Source organism: Cupressus sempervirens, chromosome 1 (genome assembly GCF_028749045.1).
Source record: "Cupressus sempervirens isolate cs-2001-9-10 chromosome 1, ASM2874904v1, whole genome shotgun sequence".
In the NCBI taxonomy this organism is placed as follows: domain Eukaryota; kingdom Viridiplantae; phylum Streptophyta; class Pinopsida; order Cupressales; family Cupressaceae; genus Cupressus; species Cupressus sempervirens.
The window spans coordinates 793,463,158-793,478,295 of NC_143118.1; the positions used below are offsets into that span (position 1 = coordinate 793,463,158).

At 35.3% G+C, this 15,138-nt stretch overlaps 1 protein-coding gene across 1 annotated transcript in view; it reads right to left on the reverse strand.

Annotated features, from left to right (window-relative positions):
- Positions 1–4,284: 4,284 nt before the first annotated feature.
- LOC149580258 (serine carboxypeptidase 1-like) overlaps positions 4,285–15,138 on the reverse strand; it is a 54,216-nt gene continuing 43,362 nt past the window's right edge. Inside the window, exons 11-14 of the mRNA XM_089813420.1 lie at positions 5,434–5,555; positions 4,983–5,096; positions 4,744–4,789; positions 4,285–4,585 (exon numbers count right to left, since the gene is read on the reverse strand). Coding sequence (XP_089669546.1) covers positions 4,502–4,585; positions 4,744–4,789; positions 4,983–5,096; positions 5,434–5,555 — 366 coding nt within the window. The 3' untranslated portion in view covers positions 4,285–4,501. The remainder of the gene's footprint in view (positions 4,586–4,743; positions 4,790–4,982; positions 5,097–5,433; positions 5,556–15,138) is intronic.

Consider the following 15,138-nt stretch of genomic DNA (forward strand, 5'->3'; position numbering starts at 1 on the left):
ATCTTTCATCTTAAAAATAAGGTAAAATACTTAATGAATTGCATAAGTAGAGTGATTTCCTCTTAAATTTTACTTTTTAGCATCAAATTGTGATTTTAGGAAGAAGTATGAAATCCAAGCTTTTGACAAGTATTGATGTTGTCTTGTTTAGCAAGGAGAGATTGATGGAAGAGTTGAAGGTAAGAGGAGGCTATGACAAGATTTCATTGATAACACAAGAAAGATGATGATCAAAATTGAGAGTGAAACACAAAAAATGAGATCAAGATGGAGTTCAAAGAGAAAAGAGCAAGCCGATAGAACATATTTGCAAGTCTATTGGTAGAGAAAATTATCAATAGTTGAATTCCCTTACAAAATTGAAGTTCACTTTGTAGGATCCAGCTACATAAAAGACTTCATGACTTCAAGAAGATCAAGGTCAAGGCATCAAAAGAGACATCAAGTTTGCAAGTACAAGCAAGTTCAAAATTATGGCTATGAGAAAATTCACAAGGATGGAGAAAACTTGAGAACATTAAACAATTTGGGAGTATACCATTACAATTTAAGGCTTGATAATGTTGAGTATCAAGAGATATTTCCTCATCACAAAAGAATTGACCAAGTCTATGAGATAAGGATATTGGGATGCCGCCCACTTGTCTTCAACTAATCGAAAAATTCTAGTTACACATGTACAATCATCTTATGACAAATGTCCATGTGGAAGACATCTAGTACCTCTACCTTATCTGTTTTCTCATTAGATCTTAAAAGCACTATAATTTTCTTATTGGGCCATAGGGTGGTGACTTCATGTAATTTGATGATAGTATGACAACTCTAATTAGGGTTTTCAATGGGCCAATCTTGGCCCTTGATCTTGAATTGATCTTAGCCCTTCATTGTAATTGAACAACTATAAAAGATCAAGGCCTTCTCATTTGTAACTCATGAGATTAACTGTAGAGGGGTTAAGAATAGATTAGAAGTAGAGGAGGGAGACTTGTCGAAATTGTTTTCATAATGTTGTTAAATTAATTTTACCAATTCATTGTTCATCTTCATGGTGGATTATTTGTGTTGCTTTTGAGTATGCACGATTTCTTCAATTCTTCACTTAGATTAGATTTCATTTCATGTTGAAAATAAGTCAATGGATGGAAGATATTCTTGAATGGTGATTTGTTGTAGAACTAGTGTCCATGCCTTTTGGTGCTTGTTGATTGTAAGTAATAATACAAGTTTAGTCTCAACCTAAATTGCAAGTGTTTAACTTATATTGGAAATGTTCATTTAGATTGTGCCTTCTTAGGGTATTTTCATAGGGTTTTTGAATGAGTATTGACAATGCGAAAACCATTCCCACACCCTTAGAAGCTAGCACCCTCCTATGCCTAGTTGACATAATGAAGCTGGGATTGATTAGAGGCTCAACTCATCATCAAAATTGTCTTACATTCTTTAAATTAGATTAGCTCCAAACCTTTTCATTTGCAAGTCATTGGTGAGAAGAAGTTAAAGTCAAGTTTATATCATTTGAATAAATAACATAAGTCCCATTTTGATAACTAGCATATCACATAATAAAACTAAGTGAAAGTCCACAATAAGAAGGAACCTCAAGGTTGTCTCATTTGATCACATGATTCATCTACACTGTTTAGCATATGAGAATCCTTATTTAGGAGAGAGTTTGCAATTTGGTTTTTCATCTCAAAATACTAAGTATTCAATTCTATATATTATAGTGGAACAAAACTCACATCAACAGTAGGGTCTCATACCATATTGACGAGGTTGAATGAAAAGGTATATGTTATAGACTTGCTAGTGGATCTCAGTATAAGTTTAATTTCAGTGTTACTATATATGTTCTCTATGCCTATCATGTATGTTAAGAGGAATAAGTGTTTCAATTGTGAACTAGAAAGAGCTTCCTAAGAAGAAATGAGAAATAAAGATAAGAGTTATTGCAATAAATCGAACTACACAAAATTTAGAAATTTATAATCCATAGATTCCATACTACATCAAACATTTTAATCGCATATATGATCATGAATGGAAATAGAATGAAAATCTAAAATGAAAATCACTCAGATAAGAACTAGTTCGCATCAACTTAGCTGTAAAACCAAAAGATAGATGATATCTAAAGAAGAGAAGGCAGAAAGAAGACGTTGCTATCGCACTCAAGAAGCAGCGGAGACAGAATGATATTACATCATGGTGTGCTCATCCTATAAGGATAATTGGGTCAATTACGTTGAGACACTAGATGTGAAGTCCTTGAGCAATCTATTTGAAGAAGAAAAGATACCAGGGTTGCGGATTTCCTGACCAAAATACACAGCAAAGGATCCAAGATGCAGAAGGAAAAAGAGACTGATTGACATGGTTTTGGGCTATTCTATTTTGGACTTTGCATGCTTATCTGTTTGCTTGCTATCCATGGATCCCATAGGCTGTTTGGCCTAAGGACATTATGAAAAAACTTTCAATCATATCTGTCCAAGTCAAGAAGACTTCCAAATCTAACAACACTAGTATCATGGAGAATAAATGATCATATATAGCATGTCAAGTGGCCAACAAAGAAAAAGCTGGAAACTCAACCATTTTCAAGCTAGAAGAGAATGATGCAAGGAGTTTCTAGAGCAACTTGGTTTCTCAAGAGCAGAGTAATAAATGTGATTTATTGAATTTACACTAGGTATTCTATAGTGTATTGTTTCTCTTAAGTAAACACTGCAAATTATTTTTTATTCAGATGAGGGATTTTAGGAGTTACTGAAGCTCGTGTTAGCATCTTCCTCTTTATAGAACTGTTGTAAGTGATAACATCAAGGAGATAAGACAAAACACAAGGACGAGCATTCTTTTGGGAATAATATTAAAGAAACAAAGAAGGCTCTCCCTATCTTTCAATTTGCTACTTGTCTTGAATTTTTCTTGAGAATATTTGTGGTCTGAGTTTTTGAGTCAATCCTACTGCAGAATGGAATCACACCATCCATCTAATCTTTTCATTTCGTTATCTGTGTTTCATATAAGTGTATTTGCAGCCCTGAGTGGGTGCCCACTGTCCCATTCCTCCTAAGAATGAGCCCATTCATCTTGTTTTCTGTAGGAACTGCTTATTCATAGGGATAAAAAGGAACGAGTAGATCAAAACTAAGTAGTAAGAAAGAAAAAGACTTATCTTCAGGTTAGGCATAACTTGTTACATCATCACCAACACAGTAAGACATCTTATATAGGGATTATATTGAATCGTGTAATTGTAGAGCTGGGATATCTTCATGGTGACAAGATACGAGTTTCCATCCATAAGGAAGAACAACCTGACTCCATCTCTAAGAATCTTAAGATTGACAACTACCATAGTAGTGCAGAATGATGATCAATACTTCATGAAAGGCATGATTAATGTTTAAGAATGTAACTGGTGGACGCATAATGGAGGTTTGCTTCTATGGTTTTGACCTGATCTATTGGAATATTAGGGTCTATGGTAATAAAGTCACCTTAATGACTTAATAGTTTTTAGTGATTTCTTATGGTTATTAAATAATTAGTTGATTCCCATAAGATGACAGTTTGGTAACTCATTCTTGAAAGGCATTATAAAAGCCATATTGTAACACACTTAAAATCAACTCTCAATAATATCATTGTCATCTTCTGTTTAGAACTGTACAAATGCAGATGTTACTTAATATTTCCAATATAATCAGTGCATGCTAGAAATGAGAACACTATCTCAGTTAATGTTAGAATACCATTATAAAATTGGATGGTTCAAAATCAACACAAAAGGAATGCTGGTTAATGCCATTGAGGTTGAAGAAGGTAATGGCTAATGTAACACTTCAGAGATAAGTTGGTTGTTGAATTGCTCGATCCTAATATATATGACAAATATGTTGATTTGAATATTGATAAGAATATGTTTGTTCACTTGCACAGCATGGTAAGTAGCAGTCAAACAGTGATCTAATAGGGGAATAGACCTGCAATCTGAAAGGAAACTTATAAGACTGAAATTCCTATGGACGTCCTATTATTAACTCTAAAGTGAAACACTATTAAGGATTTGGTTGGAGATACAATCTCATACTCAGATATTCATTAAGGGAAATATGTGAAATACTAAAAGGAATTTATAGCTCATGGGTAAAGAAAGTTAATGTGGTCAGGCTTGAACATCAGAACATTTGTAAAATAAGAAGAGAGCTGAAACCAAGCAAAAGGTCATGCGTAACCTTTCCTCTCAGTGTCATCTTATGTTCTTACCAATTTATGAAAGTGTGTGTATTCAGCCTTAATTTATATAACATTGCTTGGACCTGGCAATTTTAATCCACAAGAAAAGAGAAATAGACATGGCAGAATAGAATATAAGCTTAAAATATACGTTTTGCCTCAATTGACTTGAGCTCCATCAAGTTTGAATATGGTAAATATCTATCTGTTTGTGCATTACTCATGGTACCTCTAATTTATAAAAATGTTCTTATATTAGTTGTCTGGATGTCCATCGATCAAACATCACAAATGATTGCCTAGGCTTGTATTCTGGTGCTGTGTGACCTGCTCCCTGTCAAAGATTTATCTATTATCAGATTTGTATGCATGAAGGAAATAGATGTAATTTTCTTCTAAAAGAAAAACAATTATGATTATTGCATGGTTTCGTCCCATAGTTTCACTCGAAAATTTGAAATGATATACCATCAACTACAATAAAATTTTCACCTTAATTGTTGTAAAGGTCAGGTTTCTGTCATAGGCTCTTGTGTATCTGTGTAGAATACAAAACAACCATCACTTACTCTGGCCTTTGTGAAATGATTAAATATAAATACTATAATGAGAAAATAAAATGCATGTCAATATGAAAAATGATGAATGTTCTGATTTTATGTAATTATACAACATAGTGATAATATTTACATTGAAAATTAAAAAACTTAATAGTTAGATCTGAGAGTTACCCAGCAACTTGTCCATCCACAAACCAAGATCGCCAATCATTTACTATTTTGTAGCCTAATGACCTTATCCATGATTGACTTCCAATAAATGGCACGACCATATCATGATCACCGCTGCAACATCATATTCTCAAGAGTGTGCATCTTATAGTGGGTAAGATTAAGAAAACTTGTAAATTACTATGAATACTTTATTTTCTCTAAACTGAATAGCACAACAAACAGAGGAGAATTTTTTGTTTATCATAGCTTTACCTGCTTACAAATGGTCTTAAGACATTGAATTAAGTTATAGAAGGGATATTTTAGTAACTTGAGAAATGTTCTTTCAGTAAAATTTCAGTAGTTAATGGGTTTCTAGAAAGCTAAAAGTAAAATAAGTTCTTAGCATGAACCATTGAATTTCAAAGGGTTAAGCTAGAGAGATAAATCTATGGGGTAGAGAATTTACCTGTAGATTAATACAGAATAGCCTTGCATGGTAAGCTCTAAATGATATTTGACTACACTTGAGTAATCAGCAGAAAACTTAAAACGAGTGCTACATCTTTTCCACGCTCCAGTTATTTCTTCCTGCAAAGAGGGAAAATTGAAGGTAACATGATGTTGTCAGTTGTATCATATCTATAAAAACCAGTGTTTCTCAGGACAAATGCACGATTTCAGGATGACAAAAAAATTTCTTAAATTTTGGGAGGGTGGGACAAATTGATATCAATACTACAAATGTGTAGAAATAAAATAACTAAAATTTATTGGAAGTGTCTTGGATTAAATACAGGATTAAGGACACCAAGTCTGGTAGTTGATAACAAAGTCAATTAATATCATTGGATTTCCACAATCCATTAAAGTTATTTTTATATGTTTCTGGTTTAGATTGTGTATGAATCTTTTTTAGAACTAACATTTTGGATCACATTTTGCGATCCATCATGAGAATAAGAGTGCAAGATATGAGAGAACATAAGATGTGGAGAAAGCCTCACCTCCAAGCTAAGATAGAAGAAAGGGACAAGAATGACACAAAAATCCAGGAGAGAAATTAAATCAAACAAAATAAAGAAAAATAAATAAACAAACAAAAGAAAAAGAAACTAAACCCTAAACCTATTCTTTTATCTTTTATTTGTTTATTTTTTGTTCTTTATTTTATTTGATTTAATTTCTCTACTCACTTTTCATGTCTTTCTTACCCCTTTCTTTTATTTTAGCTTGGAGGCAAGGCTTTGTCTGCATCTTATGTTTTCTCATATCCTGCACTCTCTTATCTTGATGATGGATCACAGATCTGAAACGTTGATGCTAACAAAGTTGAATTCTCAAATTATAAATGTAAATGACAGCTCAAAAAAATGATTTATAATTCATATGGCTATCATGATAGCTGTTAGCAATACAATGTTAAATATAGTACACTGCAAAGGCATTGCTGAAGTTACTGTTGATTTTAAAAAACTATAATTTACAGTGTGTTTAATTTAAAACAGGATTAAGAACTCACTGCAGAGTGGGTAATTGATACCAAAGTCTATTGTCAAATTAAATTGTGATTGTCATACCCAAAATCAAGGTACACTTTTGTTTTTGATGTACTAAATTTACTAACCAAGTATTTGAAATGCACGGTCAATGGCACACAATTTTATTCAATTGATAAATGTTATCATATTAGGGTATTACAAGGGGCATCATGACTATTTTCAGTCATCTGTCTCTTTCACCATCACAATTGACACACTCAACCTCCCTCGTTAATACGTAGATTGATAGGTACAATTTAAATGGTCAGAATAATAGAGTTGTCTAAGTCTTGCAGATTTAAAAGGAAAACTTCGAATAATGACAGTTTACTAAGAGTTTTCTACTTACTTTAGTTATTTGAGCTTAGAATTTTTTATCCTAGTGATGACCTAGATGAACCTTCAACGTAATGTTCACTGAAGTTGGTTTATTAAACTCGCAATAATTTAATCGTTGCTAGTTCATTGCTTAGTTATTTAATAGTTTACTATGGTAAAGGTGTCTAATTGAAAAGATTGCCTTTTTACGTCTTATGATTGTCTTAGTTCTATAGATACGATGTAATCGTCCAAGAGGGTATTATAGTTTAATATGTGGTTTTTTGTGTACTTTAATTAATTCCAACCTGTTGATGTGAGTTTTGTACCACTACATAACATATAGGAATTGAATACTTGATACGGAATATCAAACACTCAACCCTCTCTTGAAAAGTAAATACTCATGAAGAACATGATAAAAACTCCAAGGTTCCTTACGCCTGTGGATATTAACTTAGTTATATTAATGTGATTTTCTGGTTCATCACGTAGGCGGGCTTACATAATTCATTCAAGGATGTTGGACTTTGTTGTGATGATGATGAAATTTAGCTTTGCAATGTATACTAGCACCAAATGATATTGATGGTGATGATGGGAGGGAATGTCCACCAATAATGCTCTAATTTTCTAACTTTGTTCTTGAATGAATTCCAACTACTAAACTACTTGCTGCTTTAATTCTACTCCTATGAATGGAAAGATTAGCAAATGGACGGGGATCAAATCTGATGAAAGCTTACCAGCGGCTTTACCTCCATAGATGCAATGATTCAAGGGAAAAAGACTAGATTACCACGCAAGGCTTCCTAACAAGCCACTAGGATGCTAGTGGCCTAGTTTATGCATCCCTATCAAACATCCACTAATATCACCATACAACTATCCATCTATTCTTACTCTTACTTAACAACTTCCTTGAAACAAAATCTACTTTAACAACTTCAATGAAATCTAACTCTAATTATTGGAAGTAGAAACCATGCAATAACATCAAGTGTTCTTATCACCATGCAAGTCACAACAATGATAAGATAAGCAATTTTGGTATTATCTTAAGCAACAATTTCTTCAACCCATCACAAATGAGAGCAAATGGCCCTATATAGGGGCCAAAAAAAATCAACAGTATAGATTAAGAGGCAAAATCAATGATCTAGATGAAATCCTAAAAACCCTAATTAGGGTTTCCACCCCATTGGCCAATTAGAAGATGCCACTTCATCAATGGACCAATGAAAAAAAGGAAAAGTGGCAACCAATGAGAAGGCACCAAAATGGTAGCCAATCAGAATCAAACACCTCTCCTACCCAAGAAGAAAGGAGAGTTTGCCACTTGGCTTACATCAAATGATCCTCTAATATAATTCTACCCTTTTCTTTCATCTTCTTAGCTAAGGAAATGAACTTGGCTAGCCTGTCATTGACTTCATGGGAGAGCAAGGCATGTGCTTCATCTTGAGCTCAACTAAATCCATCATGTTGCTCGCTGCTTGTAGTTTCTTCTCATGATCCTTCTCACACTCTTTCACATATTTGATAAAGGTATTGAGGGAGGCAAGGGTGCCCAAATGCTTCTTCTTGATGGAAACCTTCCCCAACTCATCCAATCTCGACCCAAACTCTATCTCATTGACATTCTCCTCTTTGATATATTCAAAACCAAGTGCAATCCCAACGTTGCCCAACATGGTTGAAATGGAAGTGTCAATGCTTGGGCTGTGCTATGCAATCTCATTTTGTATCTCTTCAAGTATCCTCAATTTGATGGTCAAGGCAACATACCAAGACTCCATTGTACTCATTCCTCCTTCATCCACCAACTTGGTTCTTTCCAAATATCTCTCTGGTAGCCCAATAAATGTCCGTAGCCTGGGAATGGCTAAGTCCTTGACTAGAAGGAAATCCCTCCAATCTCCTTCAAATATTTTAAATTTATCTCTAATAGCCACCAATGACCTGAATGTCAAGATAAAGGAAGGCAAGAAATTTTGCCCATCTTGAATTATATCACTATTTGAATCTTTGGTTTCACACAGCTAAGCCAATATCTCTTCTATGTTGTTCCCAGTGTCCTGAGGAAGGGTTGCCTGATGAAACTGTTGGATAGGCTAGCAATCTCTCCAATACATGTTTTCGGTCTCCAACTTTACAATCCTCTTGTTTGCCTTACTCAACCTTTCTCTAATTGAAATCATGCCTTCCTGGATCTCCTTACATTCCATGTCATCCGTGATTCTTCCCAGGTTATGCTCTACTATCTCATACTCCTGGGCTACAATCTCATCCACTGCCTTGCTAAACTTTGGTATAGAAATCTAAAATTTTCGGTGACCATCATCATTGTTCTTGACTACCTTTGCCACTGTATTTGCAATTTGTTTCTGTTTCTCACTATCTTCCTTTTCCACTAACCCTTGAATATCTTTAGTTGTTCGGACAGTCACCACCTTGCCTCTTGGCATAAGCATTTTCGTTAACCATAGTGGTGCAGTGCATCTCCCCAAATCTAGATTTAGTTTGACTAGAAAAGCACCACTAATGGCCTTAGGCACTTGGCTTATTTCCTCAATATCAATTGGCCTATCCTCTTCTTCAGTAGTGACTATCATACCATCTCCGTGTTGGTTCTCTGAGAGAGGAGAGTATTCGGTATTGTCACTATAACTACTAGATTCCAAATCAAAGCTCAGCTCTATCGCAACCCTTTTTTCACTCGTATTAACCCCTTGGCTCCTAGCCTCAATTATGCTCCCTCTTGACAATGTCGCATTCTGTCTCTTTACTAGAGGCTCCTAATGTTCTTTACTTTTCTCAACCTCCAAATTTCTCTTCTTTCTCCTAACTGCTCTTTGTTGTTGGCTACTGCCCCCACCTTTTTGTCTGATTGACTTCGCTGGACCTTCTTCCTCAGGCTTCATCTTCTCATAAGTAAGGCATAGCTTCGAAATTTGTAATTGTTTTAACTTCTCATTGTACCATGACTCAGTGTGTAGATCAACTGTCCTTGTAACTAAATCTAAGGAAGGATCCTAATATCATCCCAATCCACTGGACCCAATTCTGTTTCATCGATTGTATCATAATCCTCTCTTAGCACATTTTCATAATCTTTCAGCTGATCGGGAATAACAAGGCCTCTCCATTTGATTTCTCTCATCATACCCATGGAAAATCTTGAGAAAGCTAGCTTCCTCACATGAAAGTCATCTTGTGCATTGGCCTAAAAACCTTCTATAGTAGAAATATGTTTGAATGTGTTTACGTGAGATGCCTTGATAAGATCATTAGGATCAAATCCTTGTCTTGCTCTATACCATCCTAGATGATACCACTCTAACTCCTCGGCAACTGCAAAGGCAACAAGATTAGGGCAAGTATCATTGCCTATTCCAAATGAGAAGGTAATCCCTATCTCACCTTTAAGTTTCATCATTTTTTCACAATGCTCAAGTTTCCTAGCCAACTCCATCAAAACTATCCTGTCAGGTGGGTACCTTGGAAGTCCCTTGGGACAAACTGCACTTCTTATTACTCTAATATATGTAAATTGTGAAAATTAGATGAACCAACTCCCATACTTCTTAAATTTTGCTTCTTCTTCTATTGAGAGCCTCCTAGCAGGTGTCCCTTGTAATATTCTTACCGTCTTAATGGCAAAGGCATCATAAAACATCTTATAATCTTTGTTGTTGTGTAAATGAAGCTATGGATAGCACTCATGCACCAAACATGGCCCTGACCCATTGCCACTCACTCCTAATGCCTTAAGTCTAGGATTTTCATATAGACTCACAATCAAATAGAAAAGATAAGAACCCATGTAGAATTGCTTTTGATTTTGCACTGTCCTAAGTTGCAACTCAAAAAATTTCACTTATGATTCTAGCCCAAACAAATTTTCCCTTTCCATTTTCAATTTCATCAATAAAATAATACATCTAGTTCTAGAATTGCATACCTTGAGCCATGCCCATGATCTGGCTGAGAAGCACAATAAGGTCACCATACTTTAATTTGAAATCTGACTTGGTGAGCCTTGATGACCTGGTAACTCCTTTTTCGCCTTCCTGTAACTAGTTCTGCTCTAGATAAATGAAGTAGGCCTCCTGATTATGCTAAAATAACTTGGCTACCTGATCCATCATTACCATTGTCATGCCTTTATATTGGAAAATATTAAATACTTCTTTGACCACTTGTCCCCTGATGTTAGTCAACACTCTCTTCCCTTCATTAAAAATGATGGACTTGGGAACAATACCAAACCGGGATGCACACTCCATTACCAATTTCGAACAAGGCAAGGTAGGAAGGAAAGCCGTCGCGTTTACAATTTTTCTCTTGTAGATATTCTTCGCCATGGGGGACTATCCTTCCTTCAATCTATCCTTCAACTGTACCATATTCACCTTGCTGATATTGGTATCACTTATTCGCCTCACTTTCGAGAAGAAGGTGGTCTTAGGCATCATGTCTTCTTTGTCTTTTTTGTTATTTGTTCCCTTTGGGTTCTTGCTTGCACTAACATCTACAATCCTAAATATTTATTTCTAACTCTTCATTCTAAATGATTTTGACTACACTTATCAATCTCCAAACTTCTTTCTATCGATGGAATCTAGCTTATTTTTGCCTCTCCAAATCCTATCTCAACACTTATCAATCTACAAACTTCAATCGTAGGGGTGAGACTACCACTTATTTTTTCCTCTTCATTACCTTAGGATGGACTACAACTATATCTCCCAACTTCAATCCTAAGGTGGTCTAGCTTATTTCTACCTCTTGAAATGTCCTATCATGAAATCTACACTTATATCTCCCAACTTCAGCATATAAATGGAGATGATGAAGTGGTGGATGAATAGTGCAAGAATAAGACAAGGGAAACGAACCAGGCAAGAATAAGGAATAAAATTCGCCAAAAAAACCAATCTTCACCTCTAAAAATGAATGGAAATTTTACCTTAAATCTGCCTTTACCAATAATCGGACCTCTTCAAGTTTAGATCTGATCTCAAAAATTTCACTCCTCTAAAATGTGATGCCCTAGCAAATGAATTGCTTGCAAAATCTGTCCTAAATTAGAATTTTGACTTCCCAAACTTGCCTTGCCCCTTCACCAAATAAAAATAGCCATAGCTGAAGAAGAAAATTGTAGCCAAAGGAGGAAAAATCAGACTTCAAAATTGCTGCCAATCTCGCAAAAATCAAGCTTCTTTACCACAAATTCAACCTAGGGCAGAAATCACCCAACTTGCCAAAATTCAGATCTGCTCCTCCAAATTTCCCTAGGGTAGAAATCGCCCAACCAAAGAGGAAACAAATCGCTGCCAAAGAAGGAAAAATCAGGCCTCAAAAATTGCCTTAGCTGAAAATTCGCTCCCTAGAAGAAAATCGCTCCAACTAGCAAGAGGGGGTGGAAAGAATGAATGAAGAAATAAGGGGGGGAAGCCCCTCTTATACCAAACTTTTTGCCTCTCCAAGTGGGCTGACTTTTCTGAAGGGAAAACAAAATTGAGTGAGTCCCTTAATTAATGGCCCAAATTTAATTGCAACATTAAATTGACTTATCCCTATAGTGAATTGGCCCATTTAATTGTCAATTTGATTTGAATTTACAAAATAGAAACAAGGTAAGCCTAGGAGATGTCAAAAATTTCATTTAACAATGCCTTGGTAATTAAAATATCATTAAAATCAAATTTGGCAAGCCAAAATTGATTTTCAATTCCAAATTACCAATTTCCTTTAACATTTCTAAAATCCTCTAGGCAAAATTTCAACCAAATTAATTTGATTTTGCAATTTAATCCAATTTCAATTTTGCAATACAATTTCAATTTTTTAACAAAATAAATCCCTTTCCTGACACTCAAAATTCAAATTCTAAATCCAATTTCACTATCAAAATTTCTTTCACCAAATTTTTTTTCAAGATTTTCCAAAGTGATTAAATCTAAAATTCATTTTGAAAATGCTCAAGCTTATACAATTATATCAAATTTTCAAAATCTGTCTAAGTCCAAAATTTGCAAATTTTTCCTGTTAGATGTTATTTCAACCATTGAAAAATGTTGTTGAATTCTATTTGGCCTAAGGACAAAATTACATGTTCTAGAAAATCAAGCTTCGCATTGGGTGAAAACAAACCGAATCCCTCCTGGCTTGAAGACATCTAAGGTGTAAAATTGTGAATTCAAAAACCTCTGGACAACTCCAAAATTTTGCTAAGGCAATTGAAAAATTATAACACCTGTGAAAATTGCAAAGGCCTTCCTGAAAAAGGGGGTCCCCAAAGCTTTGGGGCGATGGTGTGAAAACCTCACAACACAACCTAGGTACTCAAACCTAACCCTCTAGATGCTCACTTTAGCCATTACCATTTAATACTTGAATGATAGCTAACCTTGGGCTTACTTTATTTTTTTGGCAATTATTCATTAATATGTCAAAATCACATTTATGACTCTCCAAAAGAACCACTTTCAAAGGTGGTGAAAATGGAGGTCATGTCTGTTGGGACTCAAAATTGAAGCCCTAATTTTGAGTACCATTGAAAAATCAAGTCCTATAAGGGCTTTTTGATGCATATGTACTTGGCTGTCCATTTGAGGCCTACAAGGTGTTTAATGTTTCTAACACCTTGCATTCAACATGCCTATGTGTTTCATGAATATAAATTGTCATTCTAAGCCATTTCGTAAAGTCCCATTTTGACCAATGTCCAATTTTGCATTTTCACCTAAGTGTCAAACAGCGACAAGAGCCTGAAGTAGAAAAAGGGTCTAGCCTTATAGTTAGCCCGGTGTCTAAAAGGATATGTTAAGGATGGGAGTTAGCTGCTCCTAGATGTGTCTTGTTCTCATCAAGGTAATTTGAAACCTGTAGCGTTTCAAAACACCAACAATGTCCATCCCCTTTCTTAACACTCTTGGTTTACCTCTCATTTATGAGAGGGGACAAAAATGGAAGAGAAACGACTTGTAGTCACTTCTTACTTATAACTAGTGGTTGGGTAGAGGCTTGTAGGCCTTTTTAGTGGTTCTTGGTAAGACTAAGAGGTTGTTCACTCACTCTCTAGTTTTAGAGACCTTTTTGAAATTGGAGAAGACTTGGAGAAAGTATAGGAAGAAAATATCCTCATCAAATCTCATTTTTCATTGCTTTAGATCAAGGTTGGTGCTCTTTCCATGGAGGAAAGTTGTGCTTGCATGATAGTAGCTTAGAATGTGGTTGTTTTGTATGCAAAGTGTATTTTGTATTTGCATTGTTTCCTTGTTTTTTCTTGTATGATTGTTTATTGGTGTTCAAGGCATCACTCACCCTTAGGAGGGAAGTAGTGGCCTTGTGGGTAAAGAGGTTAGTTGGGTCTTCCCTTGAATTGTAGAGTCTCTTCTCTTAGAGAAGAGGGATTAAACATGGAGTATGGGGTCCATGTTGCCACCCTTGTGATATTGCACTTTGGGGTTATAAGGGGAGATATTTGTGACAAGAATTTGGTGATCTTGAAGCCTTGTGAAGGCATGTTATAATGGTTGTCATTCTATTATGTATTACATCTCCTCTTGTTGGTCCACCTTCACACTCTTTAATGGGTCCTTAGGTGGCCTATTGTGCAAATCTTGGAAAAAGGGCATTATTGTTGTTTGTTGTCTTTGTTTGTAATGTCCCCATTTTAGCAGTTGACCAAGTGTGTGTGCATTAGCCTTGTTCTACATGGTCCCGAGGGCTAACGAAGGGTTTAATGGGATCCTGGAGTGTTTTGGCCTAGTCATTTCCAGTTTGGGCCAAAACAAAGTTGATTTACTCATTCAGGCATACTTACTATTTTTAGTAAGTCGGCAAGACACAGTACAGGTCAATTTTGGTGATTGGATTTGATACTCCTCGGTGAGAGCTTTCCGATGAGCTATCACTCGCATTATTCAGAGTCTGATTGCTAATACATTTTAATGCCTGAAGTTTTATTAAAGTAACGTCTAATTTAATTGTAAAATATTAAAGTGTTACTTTAATATTTATTTTATGGGGATGTGTACCCAAGGGAGACATAAGGGGTATTTTAATATATATTTTATATATTACACATCTTTTATCCCACATTGCCCATATGAGTTGAGCGGACCCTTGGAAATAGAATAAAAGGAAGCATTTGTGGCTTCATTAGACAGGTTGAATATGAGAAGAAATTGGTGTGTGAGTTGCAGCTCTGTTCTTGGCATTTGAGGACATTTATCCTCTTTTGTAACATTCTAGACATTATTTCCTTGGGGTTTGGCCTTTGGAATTCTTTGTTATCGGCTTCA